Here is a 19,346-nt window from a genome sequence, read left to right on the forward strand (position 1 = left end):
TCCAGATAATTAATTTATAATAAATTGGGTTTTCTTTACGAGATCGATCAGAAATGAGGAGATCCGTAAACGAACTAAAGTCGCTGACATAACCCAACGGATTAGCAAGCTGAAGTGGCAATGGGCAGGGCACATAGTACGCAGAACTGACGGCCAATGGAGCAGCAAGGTTCTGGAGTGGAAGCTTCGTACCGGAAAGCGCAGCGTAGGACGTCCACCCACAAAGTAGACCGACGACCTCATAAAGGTAGCAGGAAGGCACTAGATGCGGGCCGCCACCTATCGGCCATTGTAGAAATCATTGGGGGAGGCTTATGTTCAGCAGTGGACGTCCTATGGCTAAAAATGATGATTATGATGATGATGATGAAATTGCCGCCGAGTGGCGGTATCACTGCGAGCACAAAGGCGGCTCGCAGTAGGATTCAGAAGCTCGCAGCCAGATACGCGATGACCGTGGACGAGCCGTACTCACTTGAAGGTTGGTTACGTTACATGCTACGTTACGTGCTATTGCAGATGAGTACTCTGCCTCACGGCTGCCAATTGCGCAGTTATTTCGACCGGATTGTAGCTATAGCCTCTCCTCTACTTACCTCTCATCATCTCTCAGTTTGGAGTCAACCTCCTCCGTAGCTTTCTCAGCCTCAAGTTCCAACTGGTAGCGGCGCCTCTCACGTTGCTTGGCCTTCAGCTTGGCCGCCTTGGCTTCGGCCATAGCTGCTTCTAACACTCGTAAAGAGTGCTGCTTTTCAGCTATTATGAGTTGAGCGAGACGCTTACGTTCGGCTGGAAAATAAATGGGAATGTGTTTGTGACTTCTAAGTGCTGGATACTGTTAAAATATACTGGAAAACCAAGTGCATACTTAGAACCATTTATTTTTAGCACAAAATGCCACATTCCATGATAATTTGATACTTAACGCTAACGCTCAAAAAGCGTTAGTGTGCTCTTACAGATAAACGCGACTGATCCAGATATTATATTGAACTGCATGCGTTATCCGCGCACGCATAAAGTTTAAATGAATAGTACACCTTTTTCAAGCACAGTGATAATGACGTGTTTTCTGGCTGATTCTCAAACTTAGCGTTACTACGCTCTGGGTTTGAGAAACACTGTACAGTAACAGTTTGACACAATCAACAGCCCAGTAATTATTGCTGTTTCTGTACTTTAGCAACTCACCAATAATCTTCTCCATAGTCTCAGCCTGTTTCAACGTAGCCATCTCAGCAAATGCCTTCCTCTCGGCCTCTCTATTGAGCAGGAGTTGTCTCAACGACGCCGGCTCCCTCACGAATAGGCATCGAGTGCGGTATACTCGTAAGAGTTCCTGCTGTCGAGCTAACTCTTCGAATGAGCGGCAGCACTCGATGTGAGGGTGGTCGGATGACACTAGTAGCACTAAGGGGTCCTGGTGAAGAAATAAAGACGATCACAAGACCTGATAAATGAAGAACCGTCACAGTCATGCTTAGCAAGACTGCTCCCGCACGAATAAGCAGCGAGTGCGGTATACTCGCAAGAGTTCTTGCTGTCGAGCTAACTCTTCGAATGAGCGGCAGCACTCGATGCGAGGGTGATCGGATGAGACGAGGAGCACTAGCGGGTCCTGGTGAACAAATAAAGACGATCATAAGACCTGATAAAGGAAAAAGGATCGTCGGTCATGCTTAGCAAGACTACTCGCGCACGAATAAGCAGCGAGTGCGGTACACTCGCAATAATTCTTGCTGTCGAGCTAACTCTTCGAATGAACGGCAGCATTCGATGCGAGGGTGGTCAGAAGACACTAGTAGCACTAGGGGGTCCTGGTGAAGAAATAAAGACGATCACATCCCTAAGCAGGCTCTGGATTGGAATCCCCAAGGAAAACGCAAACGTGGTCGACCCAGGCAAACCTGGCGGCGCACTGTAGCGGACGAGGCGAAGAAGATCGGCAGGACCTGGAGCGAGATCAAGCGAGAAGCTCAAGACCGAACGAGATGGAAGACTGTTGTGGACGCCCTCTGCTCCATCTAGGGGACATAGGACCATAAGTCAAGTAAGTCACAAGACCTGATAAAGGAAGGACCGTCACGGTCATGCTTAGCAAGACTACTCGCGCACGAATAAGCAGCGAGTGCGGTATACTCGTAAGAGTTCTTGCTGTCGAGCTAACTCTTCGAATGAACGATAGCACTCGATGCGAGGGTGGTCGGATGAGACTAGTAGCACTAAGGGGTCCTGGTGAAGAAATATGAAGAATCGTCATAATCAGTCGTGAAGAATTAAGAAGATGAAATGCGTAGAAAGAGGTCCGCGCACTAATAGACAGCGAGTGCGGTACATTTGTAAGAGTTTCTGCTGCCGAGCTAACTCTTCGAATGAACGGCAGTATTCGATGCGAGGGTGGTCTTAAAACAAGTAGCACTAGCGGATCCAGAAGAAGGAATAAGAAAGGTCACAGTCACGATTAACAAGACATCAGGCTTAGTACGACGTTATGATATGCAAGCTCAAGACGTCTTGCTAGACGTCTGCTGCAGACGTCTAGCAAGACCTCTTTGAACAAGCGGTAGCATTCGATGCGAGGGTGGTTTGAGGAGGCCAGTGGCACTAGTGGATCCTGTATGTAGAAGGAAGAGACCTTCTTTACTGTCTGAAATGAAATATACAGGTTGTAATTTTTTACAGATTTTAGTTGGTTCGATACAGCACTTTTATTTTTTGGCCGGCACTTTTGATTTTGGACCAAAATGGATGATGTCCTTTGTTTGCCACACCCAGGAATCGAACCAACTAAAATCTGTTAAAAATTACAACCTGTATCTTTATTACATCGATCGTTAGGGTTAAGTATAAGGATGAAATCTCTCTAACATACTTGATAAATCAAATGAAAGGAAAACCATGAAATCTTAAATTATTTTAATTATGTTACAGAAAATTGTATGGTATGGTAGTGAATTTTCGAAAATTTTTCGAAAATCTTTGAATGCAGTTCTCTTCCTTTTCAAAAATAAAGGAATGTTTTTTTTCAGTAAAATTTTCTATCTACAGTATTAAGAGTACTTTCCCTCCAGTTGGCATTTCAAAATTCCACTCTGTAGACAGTTAAGCGAAGAGGTGTCATTATAAGTTGCTGGTGCCACGTCAGCTCCTCGAATAAGCGGCAGCACTCGATGCGGGCGGAGGAGACTGTAGCACTAAAGGGGGTAAAGCAATAAGGGTGACCATCCTTATTACTCACGTCACGCTTAGCAAGACGTCTTGCGCACGAATTGGTAGCTACTATGCTGTAAGTTCCTACTGGAATTTTATACTAGGACTGCACAGCTTGTCCCATTAGCAACATCAGGTGGTAGCCCTGTCCCGGTATCCCTGGGGACGGTACTCACGCCAGGGCTGCACAGCTTGAGCAGGCGCAGCGACTTGCCGCACAGCAGGATGAAGCGCGCCAGCGGCCGAAGGAAGCCGGGCACGGCGTTGGGAGCCAGGTGGCAGCCCTGTCCCGGTAGCCCTGGGGACGGTACTCACGCCAGGGCTGCACAGCTTGAGCAGGCGCAGCGACTTGCCGCACAGCAGGATGAAGCGCGCCAGCGGCCGCAGGAAGGCGGGCACGGCCCCGGGAGCCAGGTGGCAGCCCTGTCCCGGTAGCCCCGGGGACGGTACTCACGCCAGGGCTGCACAGCTTGAGCAGGCGCAGCGACTTGCCGCATAACAGGATGAAGCGCGCCAACGGCCGCAGGAAGGCGGGCACGGCGCCGGGAGCCAGGTGGTAGCCCTTGTCCCAGTATCGCTTGGAGCGCGCGCCGACGTAGGCCGCGTCCTTGCGGATGCAGAACTCGTGTTGGCTGTCGTCAAGCTCGCCTTCGAATATGAAGCGCTCTATGAACCTGTAGAAATGTAATTTATTTACTGAAATACGTGAGATCGTGACGTTCCCATATTCCCACGAAATAATAATATTCTGAAATATGCACGAAATCCTGATACAGCCCTAAGGAATAAACCATATTAAGTCCCGTCCTGAACCAACAGTTGCGTTACAGTCAGTCACGCTAAAACCAGGCGGGCACACGCGGCGTTTCCATCACCTCGTCATATACTATTTTCCAAATACTGACACGTGCGCGTGCGCCCACTCGAGTATTTACGAACAAACGTATTATTCTTTTAATTGCAATATTTATTTAAGCCACTCACAAGCACATACAAATCTGTTACTATTAATGTTAATCTTCCATTAAAAAAATATAAAACATTCAACCACACTAAGTTACAATAATAATACACATCGTCTTAAAACACAGCCACTTACTTGAAGTAAACCTTGCAGATGGAATACAGAGCAGTATACATGGTGAGCGCGGACTTCTTGTGCGTGACGAGTGAGATCTCGTTGAATAGGTACGACATTAATTCTGCGCCGTGCGGCATCGACGGCTTGCTGTCTGCAAGGGAATAATGCAGTCAGGAATGGTCCTTCAAGTGGCATGTGTTATTGTATCGATTTTATTTCAGCCACAGGACGCCTACAACTGAAAATAAGCCTAGCAGCTTCCTCAATGATTTCCAGATTGGACGGCTGGAAGCGGCCCGTATTCATGTCATGTCTTATTGTATCGTCGTCACCTATACAAACAGTTTTATCTTTTTATTAGTATTCTTTTCATTTGTATTCTTAATAAACGTAGTCTTATCATCTATGCACTAATATTACTATTTATGTATGTTTATCTACACAATTTTATGCAGCTTACTATTTTATTTATTTTACCAATGGTCCGTGACCCTCACTCGGCATGGGGCACACTGAAAACCAGCGCCGTGAGCCACGGCATATGCTGAGTGAGGTCCCGTTGCAGTGGGCATCTTGTTGGTGAATGGGTGGCACTGCTCAGTTTACTCTTGTTTTTATTTTTTCTTCTTCCACTATTATGTGCCACTGTCATGTCTATGTAATTGCCTGTATTTGTGTGATGTCCATTGTAATAAATGTATCTTTCTTTCTTTCTTTCTATCGTCATTATTTCAGCCACAGAATGCCCACAGCTGAAAATAGGCCTCCCTCAATGATTTCCAGACTTCTGGATGGCTGGGCTGGAAGTGGCCTGCATCCAGCAACCTTTCGATCATCTGCCCACCTTGTGGGTGGCTCAATAACAATGTTATTAAAATGGGTTTACTTTTGCAACGTTCTATTCCACCCACCAGGATCTTTTGAATAGGAGCTAAGTTAACAATCGGCATAACATTGATGGTAGTTTCTAGAATGTTCCTTTCACTCACCAGGTTCCGCCATCCTGTAGATGGAAGCGACGGTCTCTATCTCGGCCACCAGCGGCTCCATGTGGTAAGCTATCTGCAGCAGCGTGGGCATGCAGTTGATGTCTTCCGAGCTGCTCTTGCAACACTCTTCGTATATAGTCATGTAGCTGATACTTCCATTTTCACCTACTCCTGGTCTCTGCCTAGTAAACAGTACTCTAGTTGCTAAAATGTTCTTTTCACTCACCAGGATCCGTCATGGAAGCGACGGTCTCTATTTCACCAACGAGTAGCTCCATAAGGTATGCTATCTGCTGCACTTTGGGCATATGGTCTTTAAACCCATAATATCTCTTACACAGTCCTGTAGTTCCTAGAATGTTCCTCACTCACCAGTTCTTTCAACTTACCAGGTTCCGCCATCCTGTAGATGGAAGCGACGGTCTCTATCTCGGCCACCAGCGGCTCCATGTGGTAAGCTATCTGCAGCAGCGTGGGCATGCAGTTGATGTCTTCCGAGCTGCTCTTGCAACACTCTTCGTATTTTTTTTATTTAATCATACAGTTGATACTCCCATCACCACTTAAGCTTCAACCACACCAAAGCGTGCAGATCGCCATCGCCGGCGCAAAGGCCAATGACAGGTCGCGTGAACTGTCATAAGTCGCGCGACCTGTCATAAGTCGCGCGACCTGTCATAAGTCGCGCGACCTGTCATAAGTCGCGCGACCTGTCATTGGCCTTTGATCACACCGCGATGGCGATCTGCACGCGTTGGTGTGGTTAAAGCTTTACTCCTAGTCTCTGCCTAGTAAATGGTACTAAAGCCTGGTCTGACTCGCACACTCACTGCGGGCGCCCGTCGCACAGTCGCGACAGCAATATAATTACGCGCGAGTGATAAGGATGGGTAGCTTGGGGTCATTGGACAAAATTCTACGTGCTCACGGACCAGGCTTTAGTACGTACCTAGTTGCTAGAATGTTCCTCACTTACCAGGTTCCGCCATCCTGTAGATGGAAGCGACGGTCTCTATCTCGGCCACCAGCGGCTCCATGTGGTAAGCTATCTGCAGCAGCGTGGGCATACAGTTGATGTCTTCGGCGCTGCTCTTGCAACATTCCTCGTATGTAGTCATACAGTTGATACTTCGATCGTCACCTACTTTATGTCACAGGCTCACTGGCTGGTACAGTCCTGTAGTTGCTAGAATGTTCCTTTCACTTACCAGGATCCGCCCTCTTGTAGATGGGTGGTGACAATCGCAATTTTCAGGAACCAAGAGTGGGGTTCCGTGGTGCGCTAAATACAGCGTCGACATACTATTGATTCTACAATAGGCCTCTATCTCGGCACCCAGCGGCTCCATGTGATATGCTATTTGCAGCAGCGTTAGCATAGTCTTTGAAACCAGGACTTCCAAAGGGGCTTTGAATATAATACAACAGTGTAGGCATACAATTTAATCTTCCATGTCCACCAACTTTTGTCTGGTACAAAATCCTTAATCCTAGAATGTTCCTTACTAACCAGGTTCCGCCATCCTGTAGATGGAAGCGACGGTCTCTATCTCGGCCACCAGCGGCTCCATGTGGTAAGCTATCTGCAGCAGCGTGGGCATGCAGTTGATGTCTTCCGAACTGCTCTTGCAACATTCTTCGTATTTAGGCATACAGTTGATACTCCCATCACCACTTAAGCTTCAAACACACCAAAGCGTGCAGATCGCCATCGCCGGCGCAAAGGCCAATGACAGGTTGCGTCAACTGTCATAAGTCGCGCGACCTGTCATAAGTCGCGCGACCTGTCATTGGCCTTTGATCACACCGCGATGGCGATCTGCACGCGTTGGTGTGGTTGAAGCTTTACTCCTAGTCTCTAAGTCAAAGTCAAAGTCAAAATTTCTTTATTTGTTTGGACTAATAAATAGTTCTTACAAATCGTCATTTTGCTCTTAAGGAGCCTCTACATGTCTCATAATNATCGCCGAAATATACTTATGAGAGAAAAAATAGTGATGAAGATTTTTCAATAAACTCACACCCGTGGTATAATCATCATCATCATGGTGATGATACTTGATGTATTCAATTTAAATACCGTCCTTCATTCTAAGGTCAATTCCTAGCAGACAATTCCATTGGAAAAATAATTTTCAGTCATCCCCGGAAGATGTCCAATATCATATAAATTATATCTAACTCTATCCATACTAACATTACAAGTGCAAATGAAACCTGGAAGCCGGAAAATAACCTAGTTCTGATATTTCTGTTTAATAAAAAAAGTCCTCTACCGGGATTCGAATCCGCGTCTTCACTTCACCACACGTAAACCGCTGGTCGGTTTGCGACATTATCAAAAATATGAACTTTTACTACAATCATATCATTATGATAATTGCACCACGTACTAACGCTTTTATCAATATTTACCATCGGCTATCTTAATCTGCGACAATAGACGCTTAACAATATTCGGCGGTACGTTCAATGCATATCACTATCTGGCAATTTGTATTATGGCTTCCAGACGTAACGTGAGTGAATTCCAGCTCTAAATGACGTCAGTTAAAACGTAAATGTACATTTGTTTATACTAAACAGAAAGCTTTATTTAAAGCTTAAAGCTTTGCTGTATCTGAATCAAACAATGTTGAAAAAATCACAAGTTATGTTGTAAGTATGTAGAGTTAAAGCGTTAGAGAAAAATAAACTTATAAGCTTAATTGACAAAAATTCTTAACATTCACAAAAATATCCGACTACATTCTTTTTAGATTTTCTTATGTAAGATTTACTTTTGTAAGATATCACAGAAACCTGCTTCAGAAACACTCTAAATTATCCTGTAAGCAATTTACTGAATGGTGTGACGTTTTTATAACTATCATTAAGGTTAATACTCCTGTAAATGGACCGGTACAAGTAGGTAATAAAAACAGTGTTAAAGTTAATACCCCTTAAGCGTTTGTGTAATGTTCAAAAACCAGTATTTACATTATCAACACCTTTGTTTGTAAATAATAGGCGAGTGTAACTACGTCAAAGCAAAGGAATGGAACGAATCGTATCGCGTGATGTGAATGATTGTATTTATACTAATACTCAAGATGTAGAGGTAAAAATAATAACATAAAGTAACAACTGAAACCACAAGATGCTAAAAATATCATTTGTAAGTACCACGAATATAAATATGTAGTAGTATTCAATAATTGCGCCGGAGACTGAAGGTTTTCTTTCAGTACTTAGGTAAGTATTTCAATTTGCGTTTAGCATTGTACTTTGTAAGCTCTACCAGGCCTGTTCATCTCCGCGAGTTTACATCGAAAACAAAACACGCACGATGGCCCACCTACAGGATACTATTCAACAAGGCCTCACATACGAGCGAACATTGACTCACGCACGCGTATTCTTGTGTATGATGGAAAAAAATAAAGAAAATGGTGTACTATGTACTAAATACTGTGCAGTATTTAACTGCCTAAATAATAATAAAAACACAGAATGTACTTTTTTAAGTTGCCTCAAGACACTGAGAGGTAAATAAGTAGTTAATATTATTCATGATAATTCATGGTAAATCATGTATTTCCTCCGCAATTTTCCGCAGTTTGGCACCTCACGTCACATCATTTTACCGAAGTCAGCCCTATAGCTTCGGTGAATTTTTAAGCCATCTTTTAGCAAACTTATGGCTTCACTCTTTGACTTGTTTTGCTAATTTAGTAGTTTGAAAACGTTATTTTACTAAAAATTAAGAATAATTTGTTTTTCAGGGTAGTAAAAATGTTTTTTTTTATCTTTGTACTTTAATATTATTGATAGTAGTAGGTAGGTAGTACTTATTATTATTCTGTGGTAGAACTATCTACTTAATTAATTGCTCTTGTGTCTAGTATTCTGACTCACCTTATAAACTATTAAACTAATTACTCAATGTTCTAATAACTTATGCAATGACAAGGTAAACTAGTGATAGATAAGAAAGTAAATAGGACGAATTGAATCATATAAATTAGACTTTCCATTAAGCAATTGAATAAATTAAATATTGTTGGTCATTATTTGCCTTCTACATTTGGAGCAATTCGGGTGATTTTGACTCTATAATTTCATACATAACTCCATGTATTTTTTTACAAGATGTCCTACTTAGAAGCATATTTAGGTATGACCATGTCTTTAATAAAGTGAAGATGATGATGTGATTTCGTGCACTGTCATCGGTCGGCACGGTCATAAGTTGAGACTAAGTTTAAGATCACCACCTATGTACACTTATGAAGCACTAGCTTTCCGCCCGCGGCTTCGCCCGCGTGGAATTTTGTCTGTCACAGAAAAACTTTATCGCGCGCGTCCCTGTTTCAAAAACCGGGATAAAAACTATCCTATGTTCTTTCCCGGGACTCAAACTATATCTATGCCAAATTTCATCAAAATCGGTTGCGAGGTTTAAGCGGGAAAGCGTAACAGACAGACAGACAGACAGACAGACAGACAGACAGACAGACAGACAGACAGACAGACAGACAGACAGAGTTACTTTCGCATTTATAATATTAGTTGGGATTAAATAAATGATTATGATTATGATTTTGCATACTTACAATTTCAGTTTCATCATTTTTGACGAGACCCTTTCTCTGGGTTTTATTGTGGGTGAAATTATCTCGTAAATGCTACAGCCAACCACTAAACTTACAGAAGCTCAAAGTTGCACAGCGTGCTATGGAGAGGGCTATGCTTGGTGTTTCTTTGCGAGATCGAATCAGAAATCAGGAGATCCGTAAACGAACCAAAGTCGCTGACATAGCCCGACGTATTAGCAAGCTGAAGTGGCAATGGGCAGGGCACATAGTACGCAGAACTGACGGCCGATGGTGCAGAAAGGTTCTGGAATGGAGGCCGCGTACCGGAAAACGCAGCGTGGGACGTCCACCTACAAGGTGGACCGACGACATCGTAAAGGTAGCAGGGAAGCGCTGGACGCAGGCCGCTACCAATCGATCAACATGGAAAGCATTGGGGAGGCCTATGTTCAGCAGTGGACGTCCTGTGGCTGAAATGATGATGATGATGATGATGATGAACCACTAAACTTTAAACACTTGTCATAGCTAGCGATCATAAAATATTATACTGTTGACATTATTTCCCTGTAACGTCGTCTCACATAAAATAAGGAAGTCTGACGCAATATTCATGGTCTGTAAATATACATTTAATACTTACCTACGCTCTAAATAAAATATTCCACGGTTCAGACATGCACAACCTGGTTCTTTTCTTGTGGGATGGAAAATTGTATACAATTTATGATGACTTGCACTATGAATTAACTTATATGTGGAAAAAGGTAATTTTACTGAGCATGTAGTAGCAAGCTTTTAAGAAAACATCCGTAACAAACGGTCCTTCGAGCCGGATACGGATCCCTGGTTGTAAAACTGAAAGCTCTGGAAACTGAAAAGCATCCATATGTTGTTGCTTACAACATAACTTAACAAAAATCAGTCTGCTGCTCGTTTGCCTCCTGTCACATAAAAAAAAAACATTTAAAACATTTTACATGTCTGATAGTACTTTCAAATCAATTAAAAGAAGTATAATTGCTGCACATATCTCCATTATGACAAAGCAATGATTCAGAGATATCGAACCTTATCTTTACCGGCAGGGCGACGCCCGTAATCCTTTAGGCTTTACATTTAATCCTACAATAACAACCGGCAGTAGCTCTACATACGATAAAACAAAGGCATTATAAAACTAATACATATTAAGCTAATAATTAAGTTTCAAGAATACTTCAGTTGTAATCTTATTCTAATTATCGTTACCAATTTTTCTTAGTATTTTCAATTATCAAGAAAGAACACCAATAAACTTTTACGTAAAAAAGTTATACTTAAAATAAAACACAGTTTCTATGTTTTGCATGAACAAGAAACAAACCATTAAGGTATATGGTTGTAATGTAATTAATATCTTGTTCATTAGCGAAACATCTTCCATTCTTGGAATCTGGATCCTACACTTTACTTGATCTTACGTAGTTTGAACCCTTAACAATATCAACATATCTATAGCCAGGAGTTTTTGTAGTTATAATTTAAAATAACCAGGATCTTGCAATATTATGAAGTTTTATTTCAGCATTATGGTATTTAAAGAGGATGACGAGGCCAATTACTTTAATTTGTGTGTTTTACTCACAAAGCAATAAGTGGCCTACCTTTACCATGATTGAAAACGTATCATGACGGCAGAATCATTACTGTAACAATACCTGTGTGGGTCACGTTGCGAGCACGTTAGTTTGACACGTTTCGGTAACCCGAGCCAGCCTTCAGGCATGGCGGCTTCGGCGTGATGTCAGATATCAGGCAGCATTGACAACTGATAGGTCTTTGGATTTGTGCGTCACGTTTGCAGCACGCGTTTTCAGTCATCATGACTTTGTATATTGAGTCCGTCCGTAGTCCATGTATGACTGATTTTTCAATCGTCAGATAACTGAAGAATGAACTTGTCTTTTTGACATATTATTTCCCATACCAAAACTGTCAATGTGCCAAACTTATTCTTCAGTGAAAAATCATCCCTTAGGAGAATGTGACTGACCCTCTCCCTCCACTCGGAGGTTGTATTGCCAGGAACAACACTTTATCAAATCACTTCGTGTACCTGTTTTTGAAATCATACCTAAATAACTTGAAAAAGCCGAACTGCTGATGGGAATCGAACCTAGATGAACCCGTCGAAAACATAATAATTCATTTTCATATCTACTCTAACATGAAAATAGATTTTCAAGCTTTCTTTCCTTCATGCTTTTTAATATTTATTCATTTTTGCTATATCCATGTCTTTCTTTTGCCCCACATGATTTACTGGTACCAAAATTAATTAAGGAGCGTGAATAATAGCCCTCACAAATTCCCTAATGACCTTAACCTCGATGACCTTTGATGGCTGTAGCCGAAGTTACGTACAAGCTACCAAACAAAGCAGCTGAAATATGAGATCCCCTTGGGAGGAGGTGACAGACTGTGACGTCACACTTAATTGAACCTTGCTATAGACATCTAGATTGAATGTCCTGTAGGTCACGTTGACGGTAGGGGACTAAATGGAAACAAAGTGAAACCCGAGCTACCTTTGAGGTTGACACTCGGGCGCCAATATGACGTCATCAATTACTCACTGACGTAATTGTCTTCCAAGGTGCTAGGTAAACTACACAGACAGACTTTATTATGCAGAATTTTAATGAAGTAGGAATGAATATGAGAGGTATTCCCCGTAACTCTTTGAGTCTACTGCTAAAGTCCACTGTTTTTAACTGAAAATATTTCCGGGTATTTATTTCGTATTCCTTAAACTATCGTTCGTTTCAGCCAAATGACGTCCACTGCTGGACAAAGGCCTCCCCCAAGGTTTTCCACAATGAACGGTCCTGCGCTGCCCGCATCCAGGCTCTTCCCGCGACCTTTACCAGATCGTCGGTCCACCTAGTAGGAGGCCTGCCCACGCTACGTCTTCCAGCCTTATACTATACCTAGTTAAATAAAATAATCCCTCCGAAAGCCCCAGGCTTCAGCACACAGTGCTGTCACAGTAGATAAATCAAACAGTACGGAAGCTTCATACAAACGCTCGAAATCAGACTCACGCACACAGACGCACGCTTTACACGAGCTCTAAGCGAACCTCGCAGTCCATCCGTCGCGAGTAGGGCTTGCAATATCGGATAGTTTTCAACTCCGGAACTGATTTCCGATATTGGGCACTCAACTCCGGAATTCCGGTTCTAGTTCCGGAGTTGGTTNAACTTTTTGAACTCTAAAGTTTAAAGTTTAAAACACTCTGCCTAGTAAATGGTACTAAAGCCTGGTCTGGTTCGCACACTCACTGCGGGCGCCCGTCGCACAGTCGCGACAGCAATATAATTACGCGCGAGTGATAAGGATGGGTAGCTTGGGGTCATTGGACAAAATTCTACGTGCTCACGGACCAGGCTTTAGTACGTAGTTGCTAGAATGTTCCTTTCTCTCACCAGGTTCCGCCATCCTGTAGATGGAAGCGACGGTCTCTATCTCGGCCACCAGCGGCTCCATGTGGTAAGCTATCTGCAGCAGCGTGGGCATGCAGTTGATGTCTTCCGAACTGCTCTTGCAACATTCTTCGTATATCGTCATGTAGCTGATACTTCCATTTTCACCTACTCCTGGTCTCTGCCTAGTAAACAGTACTCTAGTTGCTAGAATGTTCTTTTCACTCACCAGGTTCCGCCATCCTGTAGATGGAAGCGACGGTCTCTATTTCACCAACGAGTGGCTCCATAAGGTATGCTATCTGCTGCACCTTGGGCATATGGTCTTTAAACCCATACTATCTCTGACACAGTCCTGTAGTTCCTAGAATGTTCCTCATTCACCAGTTCTTTCAACTTACCAGGTTCCGCCATCCTGTAGACGGAAGCGACGGTCTCTATCTCGGCGACCAGCGGCTCCATATGGTAAGCTATCTGCAGCAGCGTGGGCATGCAGTTGATGGCTTCGGCGCTGCTCTTGCAACATTCTTCGTATTTAGTCATACAGTTGATACTTCGATCGTCACCTACTTTATGTCACCGGCTCACTGGCTGGTACAGTACTGTAATTGCTAGAATGTTAATTTCACTTACCAGGATCCGCCCTCTTGTAGATGAGTGGTGACAATCTCAATTTTCAGGAACCAAGAGTGGGGTTCCGTGGTGCGCTAAATACAGCGACGGCATACTATTGATTCTACCATAGGCCTCTATCTCGGCACCCAGCGGCTCCATGTGATATGCTATTTGCAGCAGCGTTGGCTTAGTCTTTGAAACCAGGACTTCCAAAGGGGCTTTGAATATAATACAACAGTGTAGGCATACAATTTAATCTTCTATGTCCACCAACTTTTGACTGGTACCAAATCCTTAATCCTAGAATGTTCCTTGGACTCACCAGGTTCCGCCATCCTGTAGATGGAAGCGACGGTCTCTATCTCGGCCACCAGCGGCTCCATGTGGTAAGCTATCTGCAGCAGCGTGGGCATACAGTTGATGTCTTCCGAACTGCTCTTGCAACACTCTTCGTATATCTCAGTAGCTGATAGACGGTATTGGAGAAGGTACCGTCTGATGACTTCCCTGGCAGCCTAGTCGAAGATGATAGTTTGTTTAGTTAAGGGACATTCATTTTCATTTATACAAAATTTTTGATTTTGTGAAAAAATATTATTGGCAGGTAGTTGCTAATTGCTCATAAGATAGGCCCCCTTAATTTAATTTATTGTCCGTGGTGCATAATGTTTTCTTAAAGGTTTTAAACCTTTGTTTGTCACCTGTCATCCGCTTTGCAATGGAGGGAAGTCGAACCTTAATTTCGAACTCCTCCTATGTTCTTCTGACTAATTTCGTTGCGGGTCCAATGACAGTTTAACTTTCCCCCGGGACAAACTTGACCTTCATTGGTTGGGTTTTTGTGCCGGTCAAGCTGTAGATCCTGGCTACATAGGAGTTGCAGTGGTGGGAACGAGAGGTGGGAATAGTCCCGTTATACAAAATTTTATTGTAACCTCATGTAGGTAGGTTCCTATACATTATTAAGATCTTCCTTGGCTCTCACGATTCGATATGTGTGAGCAGAGCGGAGCTGTGCGGAGCAGAGAAGAGAAGTGGAAATAATAAAATCTGATTGGTTATTCAAAACACTTCTCTGCTCAAACACAAACACTTTCTGCCTAGGTAGAAACCGGGTCTCACAATTCATCACTTGCCTCTCTAACTGACGTAACTGACATTGAGCAAAATGCTCAGGGGATAAGACAGATCGATTCGTCTTGCAAAATTGATTAAGATGGTGTAGATAACTCAGTTTCGAAAAAAAATTCAGATACATCAGTTAGAGAACAAGCGACGAATTAACCCTTTGATTGAGGGTAATTTACAAACCAAGAAGATAAAGAAGAATGCAATTTTTTATAGTGTGGGTTAGGAACTCACCTCATAAACCAGTCCCCGGCTATGTATTCCGTCGCCCAGCGAGTGGTTGAAAGCGAACCGATACAGCCGTCTGTAGTGCGAGCCCGCACGTGCTAACGCCGCGCTGTAGCGACGGAGGCGAGGCTTAGACACGCCCTCTAAGACCACGCCCTCTGCCAGAGATAGGGCGTCTGTCTCCTCGTTGTAGGGAAATGAGCTAGTTTCGACGCCAACTAGAAGGTAATTATGCAAAATGTTACAAGAATCAATCGCGAGGAAAAAGACTGAGATAATCTATATATATAAAAGAAAGTCGTGTTAGTTACTTCGCTTATAATTCAAGAACGGCTGAACCGATTTAGCTGAAAATTGTCAGGGAGGTAGTTTAGAGCCAGGAGAAGGACATAGGATACTTTTTATCCCGTTCGAAATAAAAAAAAGTCTGCTTATTTATTGCCATTAAGGCGGAACAAAGTTCGCCGGGTCAGCTAGTGTGTAAGTAAAAGTATGATTCAGCCCAAGCTAGCGCATCGCTGTAGCGACGCAAGCCTTCCAAAACCACGCTCCCTGCCAGAGATATGGCGTCTGTTTCCTCGTTGTAGGGAAATGAGCTAGTTTCGACGCCAACTGGAAAGAATTTTATTTCAAATCTCACAACTCGCGTGAAATAAGACTGACAGCATAAAAGCGCCAGCGCAGCGCTATAGCGACAGAGGCGGGGCCGCGACACGCCCTCTAAGACCACGCCCTCTGCCAGAGATAGGGCGTCTGTCTCCTCGTTGTAGGGGAATGAGCTGGTCTCGACGCCAACTAGAAGGTAATTATGCAAAATGTTACAAGAATCAATCGCGAGGAAAAAGACTGAGAGATAATGTGTAAGTATAGTATGATTCCGCCCAAGCTAGCACAGCGCTGCACTGTAGCGACGCAAGCTTTCCAAAACCACGCCCTCTGCCAGAGATATGGCGTCTGTTTCCTCGTTGTAGGGGAATGAGCTGGTCTCAACGCCGACTGGAAAGTATTTTGTCTTATTTATTTAAATAGGAAACTAAATAAGATGGGCGTATTATAATGCGCTAGCGTCTAAACTATAAAACTGTCTCCGCGAGTGACGGGGGTCTGACTCCTTGTTACAAGGAAACGAGCTACGACAAGATATTTTATTTCAAATCATAGCAATAAATCGCATGGAAAAAAAGAGCGTCTATAGTACGAGCCCGCCCGTGCTAACGCCGCGCTGCTGTAGCGACGGAGGCGGGGCTTAGACACGCCCTCTAAGACCACGCCTTCTGAGAGAGAGAGGGCGTCTGTCTCCTCGTTGTAGGGGAAGGAGCTGGTTTCGACGCCAACTAGAAGGTAATTATGCTAAATGTTACAAGAATCAATCGCGAGGAAAAAGACAGACAATGTGTAAGTAATAGTATGATTCCGGCCAAGCTAGCTCATCGCTGTAGCGACGCAAATCTCTCAAAACCACAACCTCTGCGTCTGTCTCCTCGTTGTAGGGGAATGAGCTAGTCTCGACGCCAACTAGAAGGTAATTATGCAAAATGTTAAAGCCTGGTCCGTGAGCACGTAGAATTTTGTCGCACAGTCGCGACAGCAATATAATTACGCGCGAGCGATAAGGATGGGTAGCTTGGGGTCATTGGACAAAATTCTACGTGCTCACGGACCAGGCTTTACAAGAATCAATCGCGAGGAAAAAGACAAGATATAATATGTAAGTATAGTGAGAGCCCGCGCGTGCTAAGGCCGCGCTGTAGCGACGGAGGCGGGGCTTAGACACGCCCTCTAAGACCACGCCTTCTGCCAGAGAGAGGGCGTCTGTCTCCTCGTTGTAGGGGAATGAGCTAGTCTCAACGCCAACTAGAAGGTAATTATGCAAAATGTTAAAGCCTGGTCCGTGAGCACGTAGAATTTTGTCCAGTGACCCCAAGCTACCCATCCTTATCGCTCGCGCCTAATTATGTTGCTGTCGCGCTCGCACACTCACTGCGGGCGCGCGTCGCACAGTCGCGACAGCAATATAATTACGCGCGAGCGATAAGGATGGGTAGCTTGGGGTCATTGGACAAAATTCTACGTGCTCACGGACCAGGCTTTACAAGAATCAATCGCGAGGAAAAAGACAAGATATAATATNTTTTGAATGAAATAAAAACTAATGTATTTGTAAATGTAAAAGCCTAACTGTAACATAGGTTTCAAGTGATTTTGCATACCTAGTAACATTCTCAATTCTACTTAATCTAATTTATTTCTGTTCTGTTATACAAATTAAAATCGGGCCCCACTGTCGGCCAACTAAAAATCGTTGGTCTGCGCTAGTTTTAGCATAATTTATTTTTTTGATAAGTTTTAAGATGTTTTTATAGTATCAATATAAAGGCACTGGGTCTCTATCAGAAGGAACTCTAGGGGTGGAATCTCCATAGGCGTGGATTAACGGGCAAGGAGATAATATCTTGGATGGTCGACAATCACTNAATATTGTTAATTGTGAAAAATATAAAACGTTAAAATAGCGGTATCGTTATAGCCAATGAGATGCTGTCATAGTGACATTGACAATACGTCAATGTCACACGAGAATCAAACGTCAGAATAGAGGGACGCGCGGAGACGACTCCGCGCGCTTTTGTGCTAAGTGATGAATTGTATCTAAAATAAGGCAATATACTGTGAAAGTTAAGTATCCAGTGTTTTATTTATGAGAATAGATCTACCGGCCTCTAATAGTTCAGAAGTGAGATCTGAAACCTATGATAGTAACATGATTTCAAAGTGTTCCAGGTGACCAATGTTTCGTGTTATTTGTCACGAATATTAACACAAAACGCCCACGATTCTATGATTATAATGGAATATGATGAAGAGAGAATGTCAAGGAAACCACGCTGACAACTATGTGAGATGCAGAAAAGTATTTAAGTACGAGAAATGATGGACGCAAATTATGAAGATACTCCCTCCGTAACTTGGCTTGTGGTCACGTAAGTGGTGAACAATTTGACTAACGATGGCCCCAGAGCAGGTACGATTCATTATTGCTATCGAATATTCTAACAGCAACAATATTAACACATTTCCTTTTGAGCAAAATAATGCATGGAAGTGAATGATGCAACAAATGTTATAAGTATTGTCAGTCTTTACTGATAATGCCAGGAATGTGTGTGAAAGCTATGGTAAGTGCTCACTTTAATTTCAATGCCAAATAAGTTATTTTAGTAAAGCAAATTAAATTGCACGGTGTTCATTTGTTCATGTTAACATTCTGCGAAGAATAACCTGTTGAGATTCAAAATCTATAAAGAATAGATAGAATATAGTCAGATAAATTAAATAAGTTTGGTGATCATGCCCGAGTAACCTCTTGGCATTATTTTGGAGAAGAATTAATAATAAGTTTTATTCAAGTAAATTGAAGCTAAGGTCTGTGTTGTGTAAACCAGTTTTAGTATCATGATGTTTCTTTCTTGATGTTGAGCACTATAAGATGAGATAAAATCTATTAATTAGCTTAATTTGTAAATTGAAATTAAGTAAAGCAGCTAGTTATGCCGTTGAACATGTGGTGTATTTTTGGTACTCTTGTAGTGATTGATACTTCAATTATTGGGAAACATAATTATTATTATGTTACATGATGTTATATTTTGAGTAAAGATAATGTTAATATTGAACTTTTCCAACTTATCAATTAATTTCTGCTGCCAGTAGTGATTTGGGTTGTATCACTAAAATTGAAAATTAGTGTGGGTGACCAAAATTTATCCAATTATGATATTACATAAAAGATATAGAATGTGGTTCATTTAACTTAAAGGGTATTCTTGTGTACCAGTCATTATTGTTGACTCATATGGTGAAAATGATTTTAATCTTAAGGTTATTTATTAGCTGTTTAATAAAAAGGTTACTGGTTGTAGCATGTTGTGTGTGCATATTTTTAGATNGTAAGTATAGTCCGAGCCCGCGCGTGCTAAGGCCGCGCTGTAGCGACGGAGGCGGGGCTTCGACACGCCCTCTAAGACCACGCCTTCTGAGAGAGAGAGGGCGT

At 42.8% G+C, this 19,346-nt stretch overlaps 1 protein-coding gene across 1 annotated transcript in view; it reads right to left on the reverse strand.

Annotated features, from left to right (window-relative positions):
* The window catches only part of Grip163 (gamma-tubulin complex component 6), a 32,260-nt gene that overhangs the window by 5,906 nt on the left and 7,008 nt on the right, over positions 1–19,346 (reverse strand). The window contains exons 6-11 of the mRNA XM_028299965.1: positions 15,302–15,513; positions 14,262–14,454; positions 4,310–4,442; positions 3,665–3,884; positions 1,192–1,420; positions 597–789 (exon numbers count right to left, since the gene is read on the reverse strand). Of these exons, the coding sequence (XP_028155766.1) occupies positions 597–789; positions 1,192–1,420; positions 3,665–3,884; positions 4,310–4,442; positions 14,262–14,454; positions 15,302–15,513 (1,180 nt within the window). The remainder of the gene's footprint in view (positions 1–596; positions 790–1,191; positions 1,421–3,664; positions 3,885–4,309; positions 4,443–14,261; positions 14,455–15,301; positions 15,514–19,346) is intronic.

Source organism: Ostrinia furnacalis, unplaced genomic scaffold, assembly GCF_004193835.3.
Source record: "Ostrinia furnacalis isolate ACB-3 unplaced genomic scaffold, ASM419383v2 OfSCF0069, whole genome shotgun sequence".
In the NCBI taxonomy this organism is placed as follows: Eukaryota; Metazoa; Arthropoda; class Insecta; order Lepidoptera; family Crambidae; genus Ostrinia; species Ostrinia furnacalis.